This window comes from Parasteatoda tepidariorum, chromosome 6 (assembly GCF_982258835.1).
Source record: "Parasteatoda tepidariorum strain Cologne lab strain chromosome 6, Ptep-v5.0, whole genome shotgun sequence".
NCBI lineage: Eukaryota > Metazoa > Arthropoda > Arachnida > Araneae > Theridiidae > Parasteatoda > Parasteatoda tepidariorum.
Genome location: NC_141760.1, coordinates 82,917,329 through 82,939,397, shown reverse-complemented (window position 1 = coordinate 82,939,397; position 22,069 = coordinate 82,917,329). Strand labels below are relative to the sequence as shown.

General features: G+C 30.4%; 2 protein-coding genes across 2 annotated transcripts; both read left to right on the top strand.

Moving 5' to 3' along the window:
• Window positions 1–1,652: 1,652 nt before the first annotated feature.
• Window positions 1,653–9,618, top strand: LOC107445465 (toxin CSTX-20). The gene is made up of 4 exons (XM_016059856.4): window positions 1,653–1,930; window positions 3,843–3,957; window positions 4,117–4,232; window positions 9,355–9,618. Exons 1-4 carry the CDS (start codon window positions 1,883–1,885, stop codon window positions 9,394–9,396), a joined length of 321 nt encoding a protein of 106 aa, XP_015915342.1. The 5' UTR covers window positions 1,653–1,882; the 3' UTR covers window positions 9,397–9,618.
• Window positions 9,619–13,119: 3,501 nt separating this feature from the next.
• LOC107445464 (biotinidase) lies at window positions 13,120–20,818 on the top strand. The gene is made up of 3 exons (XM_016059855.4): window positions 13,120–14,125; window positions 16,726–16,919; window positions 19,345–20,818. The coding sequence occupies exons 2-3, from the start codon at window positions 16,728–16,730 to the stop codon at window positions 20,734–20,736; spliced, it is 1,584 nt and encodes a 527-aa protein (XP_015915341.3). The 5' UTR covers window positions 13,120–14,125; window positions 16,726–16,727; the 3' UTR covers window positions 20,737–20,818.
• The last annotated feature ends 1,251 nt before the right edge of the window (window positions 20,819–22,069 follow it).

Here is a 22,069-nt window from a genome sequence, read left to right as displayed (position 1 = left end):
AAAAATGTCACATGCCAAATCTAGTTGAGGCGGCTCAACATATAGCGCTTTTGAAAACGGAAACTGAAATAACCAGAGAGAGCATTCTCACCAAATCTGATCTCTTCCGAAATTCACCCTATCAGCTGCAGCAATCTCATACTATTAAGTTAGGCAGAAGTGAGTAGTCTTTGTCGATAGATCTCTATTTTAGTATTTTGTCGATAGCGCTTTTTTCACGAATTTATATACTACGAATTTATTTGACGGTTTTTGATTTATATCACGAATTTACTTGTTTTATTATTGTTATTAGTTATTCATTGAATTCAAATTTATTTTATTGACTTAGTATTTACTAAAAAGATGTAATATTTTTTTTTTTTTTTTTGAAAAAAGTTGTTATATGGATTTGAATGATTGTTTTGAATTCTTAGAATTTTGTGCATTTGCAATGTACCTAAGTTAGTAGCGAGCGAAGCGAGCTTGGTTTGCGAATCAAACCATATAACATTGCGCAGCAATTTTCGGGGGTTGGCGAGCGTTAGCGATCAGGGGGTGCAGCCCACAAGTTTTTATTATTATGTCATATTTAAGAGAAAATAATAAAAGACATTATCAAAATTAGACGAGTGTTAAATGATATTTACATTTTGAAATCTATCATTGCATGAATCAGTAGTTCAGTATTTAAATTGTCAGTGGTTAAAATATTTAATTCTTTCAAATCTTCCTTAATTAAAAACAACTTGTAATTATTATCAATTTTAAATTATTTCCTCATGTTATACATAATTAAGATGAATAAGTTTTGAAATAAAATAAATGATGTATAATTTGTTTATGGTTTTCCATTTATTTGCTTACCATATTTGAGACAAATATTAAATAAGAATATTAAATAAATATTATGTAACGTTATAAATACATTTTTTTAAGGAAATGACAGCAAATGTTACAACATTACAAATGACAACTAATAGAAAAAACAGTTAAAGGACTCTTTTGGTAGTTTGGAAATAACTCTTCTGATTACAGAATCTGAAACGTTTCAGGAAATTGTCAGTAATTTATGCAACTTTTTGAACGTGATGTTTTTTATTTTTACTTATTTTTATTTATTTATTTATTTTTTAGCGTAGGACTTGGCTTCAAAAAATCAGTTATACTTTTTAATATCTATGGTATTTATATCTAACACGTTTTTCTCAGATTATCCTCAGGACTGCGGTCGGCTCACTGAGCGGCTCTAGTGCGACGTGAATATGTACTACTACCACTATTATGTCTTTGATGTGCATATATTTTCCAAAAGAGTTGAAAGGGCTTTCTGGGTACATCCCACCCTGGAAGATGACTTTTATTATCAATCTCTAAGATCCACCTGATTCCTTTGGAAACGTTTATTATTATTATTATTATTATTATTAAAAAAACTAAGAAAATGGGCAATTTAAGTGTTCTCCTGATGAAGTAGGTCTAAATTTGAGTTACATCTGTTTGCCGGAACAGAAACCGATAAAAATCAAAAGTAAATAAAAACCTTGAAACGAACCAAAACAGAACAAAGAAGCTCAGAAAACACATTTACAAAAATTATTTGGCTGCATTAAAACATGTTCCTGGTTGGACATATTTAGTAAATTGCCATAATTTAGCCTCATTTTGTGAAAAACAATTGAATAAAACATTATTTATAATATAATTACTAATTAAAGATGTTTTCAAAAATCTTACGTTTGCTCTATTGATAATAAAGTTTTTTATCAGCTCATATTCTAGTTTAAATAATTGTAGCCTTTTGTCCCTATCTTATCAGCACAACAGCCGATTTAAATCACACGCACATTTCTTTATATAAATCAGAATAATTGGAATAAACTGATTGAGAATATTCATCAAAATGAAGACGATCGTCGCATTCGCTTTCTTGGCTTGTGCCATTATCTTGGTAAGTTTCCTACATTTACATATGACTAAACGAACTGTTTTATACAAAATATCTCTTAATTTGTTTATAAATGGATACTGTCTTTGGTAGAAATACAATAAAAAATGCCTGCATTATCATTGAAAAGATGTTATACATTATTCGATTATTCGCACATCCGAAAATGCTTTAAAAAATGTTGATAGAACATTCATTTAAACTAAAATGATGTGACACACTTTTATTTGACGCATATTTGCATGTAATGAGCATTGACAAATTGAATGTAGTTTTCTTAAGACAGTGTTCGAATTTCCTATCAGTGGACGTTTCAACTCACTTAATTTTACTACTAGGTATATACACCGAAGAGCCATTACATTATGACCACCTTGCTAATAACATGTAGGACCACCTGTAGCCCTCAAAACTGCTAGCACCCGCCGTGGCATTGATTTCACAAGGTGGTGATAGGTAGTCTGAGGTATCTGGTACATTGCGAGGTACATGCGCTCACATTGCGAGGGGGTAGCGTGGCAGCGCGAATTTTGTTTTCCAAGTAGGACCACAAATGCTCTATCGAATTAAGGTCAGGTGAATTTGGGGGCCAATACATGACTTGAAAGTCACTGGAATGTTCCTCGAACCAATCCATGACGATTCGACCCTTATGACATGGTGCATTATCCTGTTGATAAACACCATCCCCCCCCCGCAGGAAAAACTATTGCTATGAATGGGTGAACCTGGTCTGCAACTATGTTCAAGTAGCTTACAGACGTCATGGATTGTTCTATGAGGATTATGGGTCGTAATGTGCCCCATAAAAACATTGTTCCTGTGCGAGAAACCATGAAAACCTGGGCGAGCCCATTGTTATAGATGGAGGGTGGTCATAATGTAATGGCTCTTCGGTGTATATACAAATAGTCTCGTATTTTGCCTTAGGGTACATACTAATTGTCTTTGAGACCACCACCACAAGATTTGTTGACAATACAATTTACCGTCGCATACTCTTTGAACAGATCGACGTATCTATAATTCTTGATCCAAAAGCGAAAACGTCGATTATTTGTAGAACTATGGATATCGTTGTCCTGTATTGCGACAAAGCAGAATACGACATATTAAAAACATACATAAATAACAAAGATCACAAAGACAGAGACGTTCATTTTGCTGGTATGAAAAGAATCATCATCAGTATTGAGACCAAAATAATGATGGTGCTTCCTATAGTACAGAAAGGCGGTCTATTGTTGATTAATTTAATATTGCAACTTAATCATGCAGACATGACTACCTGGATTTCAGCAAAACGAAACACAACGTATAAAAATCGATATAGTGAAGCAACATAAGCAATGTATTATGAAGATTACAAAGACAGAGGCTATCGTTCCGGTACAATTGAAAAGCGTCATTAATTAATACTGAGGACAGAATAATGATGGTGCTTCTTATGGTACCGAATAGAGGAGGACTACTAACTAATTTAATATTGTTATTTTATTCTTTTTTATAGAAGAATGGTTATGGCATTGCAATAAAGCGGAATGTAGTGTATAAAATCATAAATAATAATGACCCCTAAGAGAGAGGCGTTTATTTCGGTGATATGAAAAGCATCATCATGAGTATTGAGACCTCGACAATGATGGTGCTTCTTATAGTACCGAAAAGAGATCGAATGTTGTTTAAGTTAATACTGCAGCTTAAAAAAGTAGATGTGACTACCTGCATTGTAACAAAACGGAACAGAACGTATAAAAGCATTAATAAAGAAGATCGCATGCGATACAATCACGAGAAGACACGATTGTTTCGGTGCAATGAGAAACATCGTCATCAAAGATGGCGCATCTTACAGAACCGAAAACGGTCAATTGTTGATTCATTTAATATTACAACATTAATTTATATCTTACAGGTTTCGGCAGAAAAAGATAAAAAATGCAAAGGTAAATCTGACTGTGATGAGGATGAATGTTGCACAAGGATTGTAAGCTTCCTGCCCTCTCGTTGTCAGAAAATGAAAAAAGAAGGTGAGTGTACCCATGAAATGTTACTCAAAATAATTTCTACCATCTTCTACAAATATGCTCATGATTACCAAGTTCTGGTTAAATATCCAATTGTAATTTTTTGGGGAAAGGAAATATTCTAGTATTATTCCTAATACTATAAGAATGTTGTATTTTTAGGTGAATTTTGCTTGACAAATATTTTCGAATTAAGGGAAGGTGACGTGTACCGTTTTTCCTGTCCATGTGCGGGTGATTTAGAGTGCAAACCATCTAAGGAAACAGATGAAAACAATGTAAGTATACAACGATTTGCATGTTAAAAGAATATCGCATGAGTAGTTTTTCGATTAAACACTTGCCGTTTTTGCAGATAACCGAAATCATCCACTGATATTGATCCTCATTTATGACAACTTATCAGTAATTTGTTTTTAAAATCAGTAAACTTTTAACGTTCGTTTCCTGCTGCAATATCATATCTTCTTGAATGAAATTTCTAACAGTCTTAAGACACTGTTTCGTTTTAATAACGAAAAATTTTGAAAAAACTAATTTTAACTTAAAACAACCTTAAATAAACTATATTTTTAACAATATTTAGTTTCATTAACATCAAAGATAAATAAATATTAATTCATATTTAATTAACAATCGAACGAAATTGATTCAAACTAAGTAGAAAAACTGTTTCAAAGGCAATCAGTGTATTAAAAGTGTATTTTTTTTCAATCAATATTATTTCATCAGTAAATCAAACTTAGTTTTCATTTCATCAAGAAGTCGATATACAAATCAATTTTTAATGTTGAATCAATATTTAATGTTAAATCAATATTTAATGTTAAATCAATATTTAATGTTAAATCAATATTTAATGTTAAATCGTTATTTAATAACAAATTAATATTTAATATTAAATCAATATTTAGTGTCAAATCAATATTTAATGTGAAATCTATACGCAATGTCAAATCAATATTTATTATCAAATCAATATTTAATATCAAATCAGTATTTAATATCGAATCCATATAAAATTTATGTTAAGATATGGATGCACTAATACAATTTCAGAAATACATATTTTGCAACTATTATGAAAAAAATATAAAACTTTATTGATAATCAACATTTTTAATTAAGTGAAACTAAAAATGAATTTCCTAAATTTTCCACTCCACAAGAATTAATAATTGTGAAAATAAATTAAATACTTCATGAAATTAGGAAAATTTAGTACGTACTATAATTAACCTATGAAATTTGTGCTTTTTAGTAGATAGCCCAGGGCTCGAAAAAACTCAGAAATTTTACCCGTCCCCGAGGACGGCTTGTCCAATAATGCACCCGTCCTCCGCTGAAACTAACCCGTCGCTTTTAAATAAATAAAAACATAATTTTCTCCTATTTATTACAAACATTTATATAAATTGCACAATGAATTAGTCGTTACTAGGATTACATTATACACTAATAAAAGAAATACTAGGTTACTAATAGTAACCTAGTATTTCTTTTATGAAATAATTTAAATGACAAGGGTCAAGTTACCTGGAATGTCAAGTTATTCGAGGGTACTGCGTTTTTTAAATGAATCAAATATGACGTTTGCCAGTTCCACAATCAAGCCAATGATTTACAGAGGTTTCTGAACAGAAATCTGAAAGGGGTTTTCCATTTAGGTAGATGTTCATAATTGCTTTTAAGGCTTCTTGTTTAAGACCAGTACGTATTGTGTTTTTTTGTAAGTTTATTGCTGCAAAGCCCCTTTTAACCGCTGCAGTACTCCCAGACAGAGAAAACATCAATATATGCGCAGTATGTTGCTGTATTGTGGGTCATTTTGCTGCCTTGTAACTTACAAGACTCTTGTAAGATAACAAGAATTGAAAATGTATCACGAACATTAACGGGAAAATGGCCGTCCTCGCGAACATCGGATTCGAGAAATTAGTTGTCCGCGGAGAATTTTTGACAGTCGAAGACGGTCGGACGGGCTGTTTTTCGAGCCCTGAAGCCTACATCCTTATCATAGTAAGCTTACCCAAGTCAAAATTCTTGATGGTCCCATCAAAAAATTTTGACGATTTATGTTAGTTTCAGCGTGATTGATGATGGTCCAACATCATTTAATGGTCGCCATCATCCAACATTTTCCATTACGCGTTCATATGCCATCAAACTTCTATCATTCCTTGTTGGAAAATGCTACTTTAATATGTACTATGATGGTTTACCATTAAATGAAATTTGATTCTCATGAACCAACAGTCCATGATGATCCATGATGGTTCCAACTGCACATTTCCATGATGGTTTATGGGAATTATTGTTAGTTCTCGGGAATATACCATAAAATCTATTTTTTGTGTCAGACCATCATAAATCAGACCGAATTCCTACATTGGGATGATGGTTGTTCTTGATCGTTCCAACCAGTGCTGCATTGCCCATTAGGCCAGGCTAGGCCATGGCCTGGGGCCCCCAATGATTAAGGGCCCCTTAAAATGGATCTTTTGAAAATAAATTTTAAAAAAGTAAGAAAAACAATGATTTTTTAAAAAACAAATCAATTTCAAATATATATTAATAAAATGCGATATCTTTTTTTACATAATGTTGATCATATTTGTTTATTACTTATTTTAGTTATTATTTATAAGTATTATTGCAGTTTATGCATTATAAGATTTATCAATAATTTTTTAAGTTCAAATTTGTCATTCTAATTTGCGAGATAAAAAATTTATAATTGTTTATCGAATCAGATGTTCTCTGTGAAATTAATTTTGATAAGTTTATTGATCGCAAGAGCAGAAAAAAAAATATTTTTGAAATACCAATTTTATAGTAGCGTTGATTTCGTAAAGTGTTAATAAATTTCAAATTTTTTCAAAATTTTATGATTATTTTTTTAGTTCTAATTTAACAAAATAAAGTAAAATTTAATTTATTATTATTTATTTTTACTTTAAGTATGCTTTCTTAAATGAAAAGATAGTTAAATACTTTTGTATTTGAATAAATAAAAAATATACGAGAAAAAATTTAATCTAAAGGCCCCAAAAATTTGAATGGTCTGGGCCCCGCGTACGCTTAATCCGGTACTGGTTCCAACATTTGATTTCTAGTACACTATGGAAATTCGCGATGGTCCATAAGGGTACACTACATCTCCATGATGGTTTAATTGAAAGTCCTGTTGGGTCAACAGAAATATACCATCAAAACCATTTGGTTTTGTTCATGTTTCTTTTATAAACTATGGTGGAAACTTCTGATGAACAAAACAAGTTGCTGTTCTTACGTTGGGCCATCATAAATCAATCCGAATTCCTACATTGGGTTAATGGTTACTTATGTTGGTTACCATCAAAAAATATAATGGTTTATGATGGAATTATTGATGGTTACCATCAAGATTATGTTGGCCCATCAATGGAAAACCATCAAAAATTTTGCCTCGCTACTACGTGTCTCCTTCAACTCCACAGTGACTCATAGAAATTTATAATAAGCATATTCATTCTCTTATTAAAAAAAACAATAAGTAAAAATAGTCTAAAGTGGCAATTTCAAAAAGAAAATTCAAAATTTACATTTATACCATAAATACGATTTTTTTTCGGAACTTTATACACCGAATAGCCATTGCATTATGACCACCCTCCATCTATAACAATGAACTCGCCCAGGTTTTCATAGTTTCTCGCCCAGAAACAACGTTTTCATGGGGCACATTAGGACCCATAATCCTCATAGAACAATCCCTGACGTCTGTAAGTTACTTGAACATAGTTGCAGACCAGGTTCACCCATTCATGGTAACAGTTTTTACTGCGGAGGATGGTGTTTACCAACAGGATAATGCATCATGTCATAAGGGTCGAATCGTCGAGGAATATTCCAGTGACTTTCAAGTCATGTCTTGGCCCCCAAATTCACCTGACCTTACTCCAATAGAGCATTTGTGGTCCTACTTGGAAAACCAATTTCGTGCTGCCACGCTACCCCCTTGCAATGTGAGGGAATTGCAGGACCAGTTGGTGAGCGCTTGGTACCAGATACCTCAGACTACCTATCAGCACGTTGTGGAATCAATGCCACGGCGGGTACTAGCAGTTTTGAGGGTTAAAGGTGGTCCTACATATTATTAGCAGGGTGCTCATAATGTAATGGCTCTTCGGTGTATAACTATATATTTGCAATTTTACAATCAAGTGTGATGTTATGCAACTTTATATGAAAAATTCAGTTTACAACGAAACAATTTATAGAGAAATTTTAAGCGTTAAATAACTGAAATGTTCTAAGCCTCCTCTTCCCTGATGATTAGGAGAAGCTTTCTTTTTCATTTAATTCATAGTCTGGCGTCACTGAAAATAACGCTTTCATTCGAAAATTATCGCAAATAATAGTTAAGCAGCAATAAATTACTTTAAATCGTGATTATAGGTTAACAAATTTTACAATTGCTATCTATACGATTACGAGTAATTACGATTACCTCAAGTAATAAAACAATCATGTAATAATAAGCCAAGATTACAATTACATTGATTATTTGTCCAAGCCATTTAAAAATACTGCGAGTTTTGTCGGAAAATATTTATTTCTGCATGAAATTATAAGTTATATTGGTATATACACACAAATGATGTTCCATAAAAATATATAAACTAAACATTAATGACAAAAAAACAATGTACTTTTGAACGTGGTGGTGAGTTATGATTACATGATAACTTATAATCAAGATTCCATGAAATCATTCTTAGTTTTGATTACGAACCATATGATTATATGTAATCAAGATTACATACTATGACGATCACTTAAATGGATGGTAAGCTAATGATATGGCCATGATGGTAATATTAGATTGTATGAATACTTGTAAATATTGACCATATTATTACAAATTTATAAATATTTGAATAGTTTCTTTTGTTATGAGGCTAGATTTCTCAGTCGAATCCTAAATAAGCAGTTTAATTAGAAGATTTGTCCAGAAAGACACAGAATTCTATCATAATTCAGAAAGAAAATAACGCCTAATGTATTTCTTAGGGAAGACACGGTTTACTGACTTGGCGGTACTTGGCAACCATTTTGGTAATAAAATAGTTGTTATGGAAACTTAAGAGTTTCAAAGCGATGGCACAAATATTTACTTAATTTATGCAAGAATAATCTAGAATCGCGTCGAAAGTTCTGGTGTTTTGTCGCCAAACCTATATAAATGGGAATGTGCCTTCCAACGAATGCGTACTCCTGATACAATATGATTACTTATAATCACTATTATTATTGTAAACAAAATAACTGTTGTTAACAACTTTTTACTTATTACTTTTACGAATGCAAATATTAAATGTAATATTTCAAGTGTGATATTTTAATTTATTTTTAAAGGTTGTCAATTTCTTGAAAGATAAGTGTCAAGCAAAGGAATAATGATCTTCCAAGAAGATTAAGCCCTGAAATGTCATCTTTTGATGGGCCCTAGTAAAAATGAGAATTAAAAGAATCCAAAAATCCAGCATATTCTTTGTTTCATCAACTGAAAACAATGACTACATGTGCCACATTTTTTTTTTTAGTTGAAAAATAAAAACTGTATTTTTAAAATGAATTCTAAATATTCATTTCAATAAAATTGTGATTTTTTTTAAACTATTCCTTGATTTGTTCACTTGATTATTTATTTATGAAATTCATCATTTTTTAAAAAAAATAAATAAGAAATAAAAGGAAGAAAGTAAAGAAAATGGACGAATATTTGAAAAAAGGGATGTATTTCTCAGCTAAGTCTATTTTGAAAAATATAATGAAAAGAAATGTACATTGAAAGATCGATTGTTAGTATGCATCTCACTACTTTTCGTTTGACATCTTTAATCTTCTTACGGAATAGAAGGGCTAGTTCATTCCCCTCTTAGCTACGATTTCCCTCCTCATGACGTCACGCTGCCCACAGATCTAGGCGATCGCAAGCAAAGATATTATGAAAACTTTGTATCATTCTCTCTGTAAAAATAAGTTCGACTTTTTCTTGATATTAGCTTTCAAACTTTATGCAATTAACATATTTCCTTTCAAAAACATAGTTTTGAAAAATTTTCTTGACCAAAATAATAAATTAAATACCATTTCAAACTAATAAAAATATTTTACTAGCTGTCGTAAATGACGCTATAAATACTTTATTTTTAAATTTTCAGTCTTAACTTTTATTGTTAAGAAAAAATTTAATGCATATATCGACACTTTTTTAGCTACATATTGTTCGATAACAATAATTTGTAAAGTCAGGTTAAATTTAGAATCTTGATTTTAAATGCCGTTAATGGCAATTTGTTTATACTTAATCATTAGGAAACAACAACCTTAAGCGCTAATTAGTCAAATAAAATAACTTAGGTTCATAAAAATATTAGAAATTTTACAATTGTTTATAGGTATTTAAATTTAAAAGAATATAATTATATTTAAAAAAATAATTACATTATAATTAAAAAAAACTAATAAATATTTAGAATAACTACGTTATGAAACTAGGAGAATTTTAACTATTAATTATCTATACTTTTAATTTAAGTTTTTATTTTCATTGAATCATTCATTTTTTAATTTCTTCGTCTGCCTTTTTTTTTTTTTTTTTTGAAGTAGCTGGGCGGTTTCAATTTAGTCGGAGAATTCTTATAAAAGTTCTGAAATGCAAAATAAGCGTATTGCGGTCTTTTTTACTTATAAATTCTATGATGACATTTTGGGCCGGGATAGCCTGGTCGGTAGGGCACTGGGCCCATGTCCGAGAGTTCCTGGGTTCGAACCTCGCCGGCAGTTGGTGACTGATGCACGTTAAATTCTGTCGAGTCGCAGAGTCCTCCATGTTCCCATAACAAATCAATACCTCTGGGGGTACTGGATTGGAGGTCGATCGTTCTCTGATTCAGGTCAAAATTACGATCTGTGGATGAATGAATGGATGTATGGATGGGTCCGCCATATAAACGGGTGTGACGAGACGGTTGAAAAACGAGAAACACAATCTCTGCCTTAAATTGCTCGGCTTCGCCAAGCTGGCTTGCTAATGTCGCAAGTGGCATTAGAAACAACAACAACATGATGGCATTTTTGATTTTCTGTTCCATGCACACTTTAAAAACTTTTCTCAAATTCCTGAAACGTTTCCATCCATGCTGCTGATGGAACAATTAGTCCTCCTTTAGATAAAAGAGCACTTGATAGAGTTAGAGCAATTTCAAAATCATTCTAATCGGCAATCCAAGCAAACGATTTTTCATATCATCTTCATAATCTTATTTTAAAAAATGCTTACTGCATATTCGTTCATATGTGTCATTTCGTTTGCAATGTTGAAGCCATTCTTTTACATAGTTGTTCATTTACTTTAGGGAACACGTGGAAAATTATATTTTTTCCTTTTGTGTTTCTATCTGAATTTTTGTAAGTTGCAACTGTCATTTCATAAATAATTTTAAATTTTTGTAATTCACTTCACAAAACTGAGAAAGATCACTATAGGAAACAAAGAATGTCTTGGAATATGTCACAAAAAAGAATGCTCCAATATTAGTTAAAGCCAGTTAGACCGAACGCTTCGTTCTTGAAGTAAAAGCTCAAGCTTTGCGCCACCGTGACGTCAGAGGCGAAAATCGGAGGTTTGGCGAGGCGAGAGTTTTTTCTGGCTCTGCAGGATGTTGATAAGTTATTTGTGGCATCGGAATGGCACTTTAACCCATTGTCCGAACTTAGCACCCAGTAATTCCTTTATTTGAAGAATATTTTGCCAGCTGACGATTCAGCGATAACGACGAGGTGAAAGACGCTCAGTGCTTTTATTTTCGTTTATCCCCCCACACCCTAACTGAATGAATTTCGGTAATTCTAAAAAGTAGAAAACCTTTGGAATTACTATCGTAAATAATTATATTGTGATGTAACCAAGTCAATTTTAAGATCAATAACTTTAGTAATAATTTTTCAATTGTGAAATATGTTACATAGGGCGCTACATAGGGGGGCAAACTCTCTGTCACCTGAGTAATTTGATCCTCAAAGGACGAACGCCGCCATGTAGGTGGCTTGATAATTACTTACTCTGGATTCAATGCCACGTATAAGACAGCGAAAATCAATTTATTATTTTCAACACCCTAATTGATGTCTTACAGACTTAACTTAGTAATAATCTATTGTATAATTATAATTTATATTATGTGTATTTATATCTGGTGGGAAGAAAATTTGAAATATCTCTAAAGGCACAAATTTTAAATTTAGAAAAAGTAATTTTAGAGTAAACCTAAAGCAAACCATGAAGATTCAAATGCAGAAAAAAATAATTTTATTTTTAATTATCAAAATTCAACGAAATTATGTCAAGAATTAGTTTGGATTAAGCTGAAGAAAGTTATCCTGCAATAATCTGTTTGTATTATGGCATTTTGAAAAAGCATTTGAAATTTCATAGTTTTCTCTAGATTTAACAAAATTCTTTCTCCAAATTTTAGAATACAAATGGAGAGGGGAAAGAATTTGCCATGACAAGTTTCTCGCTTGGTTCAGCATCCTCTTAAGAAACACCATAATGAAATAGGTTTGATTTACTTTTCTGTGAAATTAATGTTACGCGAAACTGCATCCTGTCAACATATACAATTAAAATAACTGAAGCAAAATAAGTATTTAAAATTACAAGGCAATTTTTTTAGCTTAACATTTCACATTATTGTAAAATAATCCTCTTTGGCCATAAAAATTAATCGTGTTTTTATAGCAAACAAAAAATTTTAAAATAATTAGAAAGAATCAAACGGACAGCTTTGTTGGGAAGTTGCAATATAATTATCATTTCCGAAAAATATTATAACTGAGCTATATTTGCTTTATATATTTATTTTTTGTCCTCAATAAAGAAGTAGCAGAGCAAATTAATTTAAATTGAACGAAATCCTGACTAAAATAAGTAACCTTTTAAGTTAATAATTTTAGATAATATAGAAACTGTCTTTTTTGTGCAAAAAGCAAAAACATTTGTTTACAAAAAGAATGAGATTGGCGAACATAACAAGCAGAAGGAAAAACCGCCTTTGTTATAAATTATGAATAACCTTTCACCCAATATTGTTTGTCAACAAGTATCTCTTAATTGGAAAGACAAAACTTTAGTTGGTTTTTCCTAACTTAAATATCAATTTGGAATCCCTAATATGTTCTTTTCTAACTTCATTTTAGACAATGATTATAAAGAGCCGTAGTGGCTCAAGGGATAGAGCACTCGCCTCCCAGTCAGGTGACCCGGATTCAAACCACAGCTATGATTGGTCGATACGAATTTCACACCCGGCAAGCAAAGACTGCAGTGCTAATATTAAATATTATCAGTGGTGAGATCATGGGTTTAGAGTCCCCTCAGGCTAACCATAAGAGGTTTCCGTGGTTTTCCCCTCCATGTAATGCGAATGAGGATTAGTTCCATCAAAAAGTACTCCACGAAGGCAAATTTTCTCGCAATATTTGATCCAGGAGTTCCTTTGTCTTCTAGATTGGGTTTAAAATTACAAGGCTAAGGAGTTGAACATTAGTAGCCGTAAACTTGAAATTAGGTTGGCAGTTCAACAACGGTTATAAAATAAAATGATTCTAAAATATATATAGGGCAGTTATTAAGGAGTACCTGGTATGAATATTAAAAATGTACCGAAATTAAACATTCCTTAAAATGAAATATGATTTAATATGCTTAATGCTTCAAAACATAAATTTTTATCTTTAATAAATTCTACTAATCCTGCATTTTAGTAGAGTTTAAAATTGGTTATTTTACTTAGAAAAAGTAAAATAAAATTAAATTAAAACACGAATATTTCATGCAAAATATAGTCTCCATACGATAGCACTGAAAAGTATTTTACTCTATGTAATTGCGAGAAAAGTTTTATCTGCAATAAACTTAAAAACAAATCTGAGTTCTATTCTTTAATGAAGAACATGTTTTGAAAATAAAAAATAAAAAAAGATATAATTTCGGAAATTGTTCTTTTCATTGATAAGACGAGAAGAAAGATAATCGAGTCACAGATTAGTAATCTACGAGTGAGAAATGAGTGAAACAGACATCAATTCTAAATATTAAAATTCACCTCCATTTTTAAAGGTATGTCTAGTCTAATTATAAGTTTTTTTGTACTTATGTGAATGGTTAAAGCTTAAATACTATTATTTTAAATGTGACATCCCTCTTATTATCTGATAAAATATTTCTGTTATTGTTTTGACAAAAATATTAAGTCAACGAGATTTACGTACAGCAATACCAACGAGATTTACCATTACCGAGATTACGAGTTGACCACTGAAGCAATGTGCATGCCGGTATAAATTATTGAAAATTTATTAGGGTGAAAATTTTGATAAAGAATAGCTGAAATTTCGCTAAGTGCGTGATAAAAGTTACAGTTGCAAGCGCAATAATGTATGCTTCGAGTTCAAAGTTCAAACGATTTCTTGTTGAGTTCTTATTCAGTTATTAAATGATTATGCGCTTAATTGTGTGAAATGCAGAACTTTTATATACCCTTTTTTAAACGACAGGTAATTTGATAATTACTTCGATATAGACAAAAACAACCTTTATTTCCCATTTCCAAAAATGAATAAATTTAAGTAAAAAAAAAAAAGAGGTAAGTGATACTTCAGGAATCTTCTTTTTAGTACTGACATAAAGAATATACGTTATCAAAATTTAGAGTTTTCAGTCTTTTTATCCACTACCCAATGTCTAATTCTCACAATAATAATGCGTAGATATTAAATGTGTAGATCTGGGGATTGTAACAAAACGTAACAAAATGAATTTTCAAAACAATTCTTTGAAATACTAACAGTTTCGAAGGACTCGTTACCCTGTGTTAAGCACTCATCGATGCTGCCATAGATCATTAGCAACGATGTTTAATAATAATGACTACCGTGCACTAGAAATAAAGGTTCCAAAACATGCCACGATAACATTTTCTTTTTTTTTAGACCTTACTAGTCCTCTATTCTGATAAGCTTCGTAAAATTGAAACCGCAGTGAAGCAGAAATTTAATTCCAGAAAACTGTCTAGTGTTCCTAATAGAGCTGCCATTTAGTGTATAAACAATTAATCTAAAAATATATTTACATTAAAATACTAATAAACACTAATATCCCTTCCATACATTGATGATATTTCCACCCCGTGATTGTACATCTAATGGAACCTGACCCTGAAATATAATCTAAAAATTCTAGGTAGATAAATGTTACCTATTCAGTGACTTAACAAAAGAGCTTTTTAAAGATAAGATTTGTTTCAAAGATTTACGTTCTATTTCCATTGTTACATATTTTTGAACTTCATAAGATCAATATGTAAAAAAAATATATTTATCTTTTTAAAACTAGTCATTTCCTGACCTTTTTTTATTAAAATAGATTTTTTTTTAATGAAATTTGAAATGGTTGGCTAAAAAATGGATTTTCAGTTATCTGATAAGTTTTCAGTCTAAAAAAGAAAGAACAGCTAATAAATAATAGAATTTTTATATACAAAAATCTTTTTTGGAGTTCTGTAACGGTCAGTAAACCCTTAGTCTTTTTTTTTTTTAAAGAAAAAAATGGAATAGTGTTTTTTAAACTAGATCGAGTCTTCTTCCTCTTTTATTTTTCCCGCTTTGCCCCAAAACAGACAACTAAATCATCTTCGCTTTCAAAAAATATTTTTGATAAAAAAAAAAAAATATCATTAAATGCATTTATTTACGAAAATAAACATGGTAAAACTAGTTGAGGAGTTGTATTTAGGAAAACCAATGATATAATACGTTAATTAATAGAGACAGTTATTTACAGATGAGCTAAGTGTAATTAATAACATACTAGAGCACAAATGAAACAAGTGTTAAAATGAATTTTTAGGAAAAACCTTGACCTTGCACAATTTAGTATACTTAATAAATATAATTTAGATACTTAATAAAATTCTTATTTTTCTTTAAAATAATGTAATACAAATTTTTATTTTATGTTCTAATTCTTCAATAAACTTAAACATTATAATAACAAAGTTCTACGAAGGAATTTTGAGGAAAATAAGCCCAGTAACGCACTATATACCATCTTCAAAAACCTCGCAATGCAAGATGAATAATTCTTAGAAAGGCGTGAGCGGAAATTTTAAGTGAAACTTCCTTTTTACGTCAATTTTCTTTTAAATGCACTCTTGCAATTATTTTCGTCAAGAGTAAAAATTACACTCTTTAATTGGGAGGGACTATAATTTGCAAAAAAATTAATTTTACAAAAGCATTGAAATCTAATTAAAATATTCAACTAAACGATGAAACAAATATTGTTTTTCATGCTCACAGAGCAGACACTATGGGTTCAATAAGTTTTAATTAATTTTCTTTTAAATTTCACAATTTTACACATAATATTTTTATTGCTATTATAATTTTTTATTGATTAGATAATAAAATCGAACTTCTGTGGAAGTTTAAGTTTATTATTTAATTAATTAAAAATCAACCATGGTCTCAATATAGAGATAAATTTTCATTTTTTAATTAACAAATGATATTACTATTATTTAAGTAGTGTCTAATAAAAGTATTAAATTAAAACAAAAACATTCAGCCATTTTTCTATAGAAACATTGTTCCCAACGCTGCAGAATATAAAATCAATCATTAATGGATTGAATAATTCTTTTTTTGCATACTTTTTAGGTATGGCAATGAGTCCATTCGTTCTTTTAACTGTTCTGTTCATGCCAACAGCAGTTTTATGCAAGGACTTTTTCACCGCTGCTGTATTTGAACATCAAACAAGGGGCTCTGATGTGGCTGTAAAAAATTTGCAGGAAGCGATGAATAGAAATTTGAAGCTGTATGCAAAAGCGGCATCGATAGCTTCCCAAAATGTGAGAAATGTGTATTTATATATTATTTCTCGATATAACATAAAAACATAATTGTCAGTAATAATATCATAATATCAGTTTTCCATTGTTGTCGGGGCATTTTTATTAGCCGTAAAATCACATGGTAGGATCCAGTTTTCCCACATGAATTTTAATTAATTAAAGTCATAAATTAAAAAAAGTCATAAATCTTTATTACATTTTGTTTTTCCATTGTTTTTCCATCAAAAAAAGTTTGTATCACTAATTGAAAGGTTTTTTTTACTAGTAATATTTCTTTTTTTTATTCTACTCTGCGATTATTATGTTTGAAATTTTGATTGTTTTCTAAATTAAGAGTTTAAGACTTTAAGAGTTGTTTATTTATTATAACATAATTTTGTGACGTTACCTTGTTACGTTACACTTTAAGACAAACTTATTTAAGTCTGTATACATACATCAATAGACTATGTATACATCGATGTTGTTGTTGTTGTTGTCGTCGTATGCTATTAAGGCAAAAGGGGTGCGCTTTCTTCTTGATATTGCATTGATGAAAAACATATAAATAAACAGGGGTTTCTTTTTCACATATTTTTTAACTTCTAACTGCCTGAATTTCAAATTCGATTCTTGTTCTTCTGTATTTTTTAGTTATTGTCTGTAAAAAACTATTTGTATATACAAAGTATTTTTTACTTTTTTTTCCATTTCTCTTACATCTTAAGACATACAAAAATGAACACGTTTTTTGTGAAATTAGAACATGTGACGAAACAGTTAAGCATTCATTATGAAAATCAATGATATATTGACAGTTAAATACTTTAAACTAATAAACCGGTCTCCAAACTTAATAACTGCTTTACAATTATAATTTTTTGATGCAAATTACATCAATAAACTATTATAAATTACAGTCAAAGAGATTCGTTGAATGATTAAAAACTTAACTATCAGCTTCGCGCACACATTTTATATAATATATCAGTCTGTATAGTAAATACGATTCGTATCATATTTAGTAGATACCTTCAATTTTAAATGTTACTTTAAAAAAGAATTAATACCAAAAATTATTTTTGCTCACTAATTAAACCTTAATAGAATCAATGAAAGAAATGTTCAAACGTGAAATTGTGCACAAGCGTAAGCAGAACGAATTCTCTTTAGTACACATATTTTAAGAGAACAATTTCAACTTTTGTAGGAAAGAAAACTATTCATGTCAATTATTGCAAGGAAGTCATCGGGTTTGGTAAATGGTAGAGAAAATGGGGCTTCACCCTTTAGTTTCGAAAATAAGTGTTGTATTGCAAAATAAGAAAAATACATAACTCAATAAATAACAGTAATTAGTTCTGTTTTTCAAAAAAAAAATTTAACCATTTTGCTGACTTAATAAGGGTACAAAATCATGAAATATGCTTACTCAAAAGGCTCCCTTGTTCACTTGACTTTTTATTTGCTAAAGAAATTACCTTACAGTGATATATTTTTCAAAATACGGGGCAATATATATTAGTGATTTTTGGAATATAAAAATAAATGCAATTGCAAGTTGTAATTAACAAGTTATTTGAACTCTTTTGCATGCATTATGATGCTTTTAATAATCTGTGGAAAACTCCTAGAATAATTGGTATTCATACTCGTTGTTCGTTTGTTTTTTTTTTTTTCTTTTTTTTTTTGTTTACTGTGAAATGCTTACTATAAGATTAAAAAATTTAATGCGAAAAATTAAGAGGATTGCACGAAATCATCAACTAACTTATTTATTCAAAAAAAAATACTCCTACACAATGTGATTGAAAAGTTCTGTAAGCTTTACCTTCAAGAGACAACATAAAGTGAACAATTCATGTTACTTTTTACTTAAAAGCGAAAAAGATTATGTGATTTTACACTGAAATGATTTTGCAAGTCCTTATGTAAAGACTTGTAAAATTATTTCCCCCAAACATTCACATTAAAAAATATGTATATTTTGGTACGTAAATGAAAATAATAAAAATAATGATATTGACATTATTTAAGTGTAAATGATGAAAATAAGCAATAAAATATTCCTTGCATTTAAGACTTATGTTCAAAAAATAAACCTACAAACGCAAATGAATATAATTATAATAATGATCTATTCACTATTATATCACTATTCTGTCACTATTATATCACTATTCACTATTATATCACAATATCACTATTCTTTTACGTATCAATGAGGAACATATTCTTAACGTTTAAAAAATGATGCATAGTAAATTTCTACAAATTATTAAATTATTAATTATTATTATTTATTAAATTATTTATTAAATTATTAATTATTATTATTTATTAAATTATTTATTAAATTATTAATTAAATTATTAATTTAATATATTAATTATTTAATTAATAAAATTTTATTAAATTATTAATTTAAATGTCTCAATTTCAGGGAGTTGACATCCTTGTTTTCAATGAGTATGGATTGATAGATGATCCAGAAAATCAAGGAGAGATGGGACGATACGCTGAAAATATCCCAGATCCTACGAAGCAAAAGTCTAATCCTTGTATTGAAGATCATAACAATAGAATCAGGCTTTCGACAATAAGCTGTTTAGCAAGAGAGAACCATATGTATGTTGTTGCAAACTTGATCGATGTTCAAGAGTGTGATGAGTTTTGCCATGAAAATGATGTTGAAAACTGCGCAAGTGAATGTCCTAATGATGGTGTTTTCATATACAATACGAACGTTGCATTCGACAGAGAAGGAAATCTAATAGCGAAATATCATAAAATGCACCCATATTTTGAAAGTGCCGACACAGCGCAACCGAATTTCGTCACCTTTGATACTGAATTTGGAAAATTTGGACTTATTATATGTTTTGACTCTGTTTTTGGTGAATCTGTGGAATTAGCGCGTGAATATGGTATAGATACGATGGTGTTTCCGACTTATTGGTTTGATAGCATCGCAGTTCTGAATGCAGTTGAGCTCCAACAAGCTTGGGCCTTGGCGAATAATGTAAATTTTTTGGCGGCTAATGCCCAATATGCAGAAACTGGATCTTTGGGTAGTGGAATATTTTCAAAGGACTCAGGATATTTGGTATATACATATGACAATGATGGAGATTCTAAGCTTTTGATGGCAAATCTCAAAATAAAAGAAGATGCTGAAGTTCCCGATATTAGTTCAATCATTGTAGTCAGAGAAGATATTGCTTTTCTCAAATCTGAAGAAACAGGATCTAATTTCCCAGCAAACTGTTTTAAGGAGTCTGTCGGTCCGGCCAAAAGCATTAATGACTACAGATGCATTAGACCTATGACAGAAAACTTCACGATAACTAAACTAAGCGATCCCTCTGGAGAAATTGAATCTTGCAATAACGGATTCTGTTGCTCCTTGAAGTATTCTACCGATGGCTTGGAGGATGAAATTTATCTAGCAGCATTCAATGGTACCAGTAATGTTAAAAACTTCTATTTCTGGTGGGAAGAAACTTGTTTGTTAATCAGGTGTGATCCTTTCAACGGTAAAGAATGCGTAATGCAACCTACCACTTCCAAGACAGTGTTTAAGAGTTTAGAAATGAGGGCGAAATTTGAAGCTGAGAGAATTTATCCAACTGTAACCGAAAACTATTATCGGTTAGCACCAAAGGAACAATGGACTGTCGAAACTATTGAGACTGAAACCATTTTAAAATTTCATTCAAACTTCGAGACACCATTGGTAAAAGTTGCTTTAATGGGAAGAAACTATAAACGTGACCCACCATTTATACCATTTAATGCTCCAAGAGGATCAGGATTATCTGACTTCGCTCCTTAATATGATCTATTACAATTGAACTATATTATTTTCCTGTTGATAAAGCGTTGATGTACTATTAATAAAATTAATGTAACATACATCAAACATTTTTTTTAATGAAAATAACTGAACCTAATCAAAACTTTTCTATCACTTTAAAAACAAGCAGTTTCTGATATCTTTTCAACTAAAATTTTGTGGGTAAATTTTCAGCTATCTTGTCGCATATTTTTTCATTTAAAAAAGAACTAAGAGAAGTGCTGAGATTTTGTCATACTTACCGATATGGAAAAAATGTTGCCAGAGAGTGTGGAGCCTTATAACCAATAAACTGTAACATACAACTAGTAATTTTGCAAACATATCATTCTTAAAAAAATCATATTTATTTTAATACAGAAATATTCCGCAACTCTTACACATTCTTTGTTATTATAATTTATAACACCAAGAAAAAATATTCTTCTCATGCTTACGTATTAGTTTTAGATCTTGTTAAAGATAATAACATTTCATTAAATTCAATTTTTGTTTATTGTAATTTTGTGTCTAATACCATAAAAAATATAATTTCCGAGGGTGGAAAGTTATGAGCATTTAAAGAGATAAACAGATCGCAACAGACAACTTATAAACGAAATTTCAGCATATTAGCCATTTTATTTATAGACAAAATTAATTATGAAAAATGCCGAGTGTTAACATCATAACAATTGTGTTTGTATTCGCCCTGATTTGATCAATTTCTTTTTCATAACATTGGTTTATGCATTAGTTTTTCTCTACATGAAACTTTTGTCTATATATAAATTGTAATAACGCGCAAGCATTTAGTGAAATTATAGTTTTAAGTGACAGAATTATTCATTATTTGATCAAAAAACTTTATCAGCTTCAAAAAAAATGCAGAGGGAAATAAAACGACGTGTTTTAAGCGCTCAACAATAGGTGCCCTTTCTGTAGACTGCCATACATGAACGAGAAGGCACAAAAGTTATTTGAAATATAAAACGTAAAGTTGCCAACTAAAAATGAAAAATAAAGGGGGAGAGACAAAACTAGATGAGGTGATGTGACTGGGGATTAGGGGGAATTATTTTGGCATTCTCGAAAATGAATTTAAGTCCAAAACTACCACAATGTGCAACAATTGATTACTTATCGTATTCCTTAAGTTGTAATCTTATAGCGCGTCCGGTTAGTTCGATGTAAGCAAATTTACACTGGCAAAGTATGTGGTAAATTCCCAGCCGATTTTCAAAACTAACTTAAATTGAATTTTTTTAAAGGACGTCTGGCAAGTCTAGAAAATGGGTACCTATATTTCAGCCTCATGTTTCAGAGATGTCGA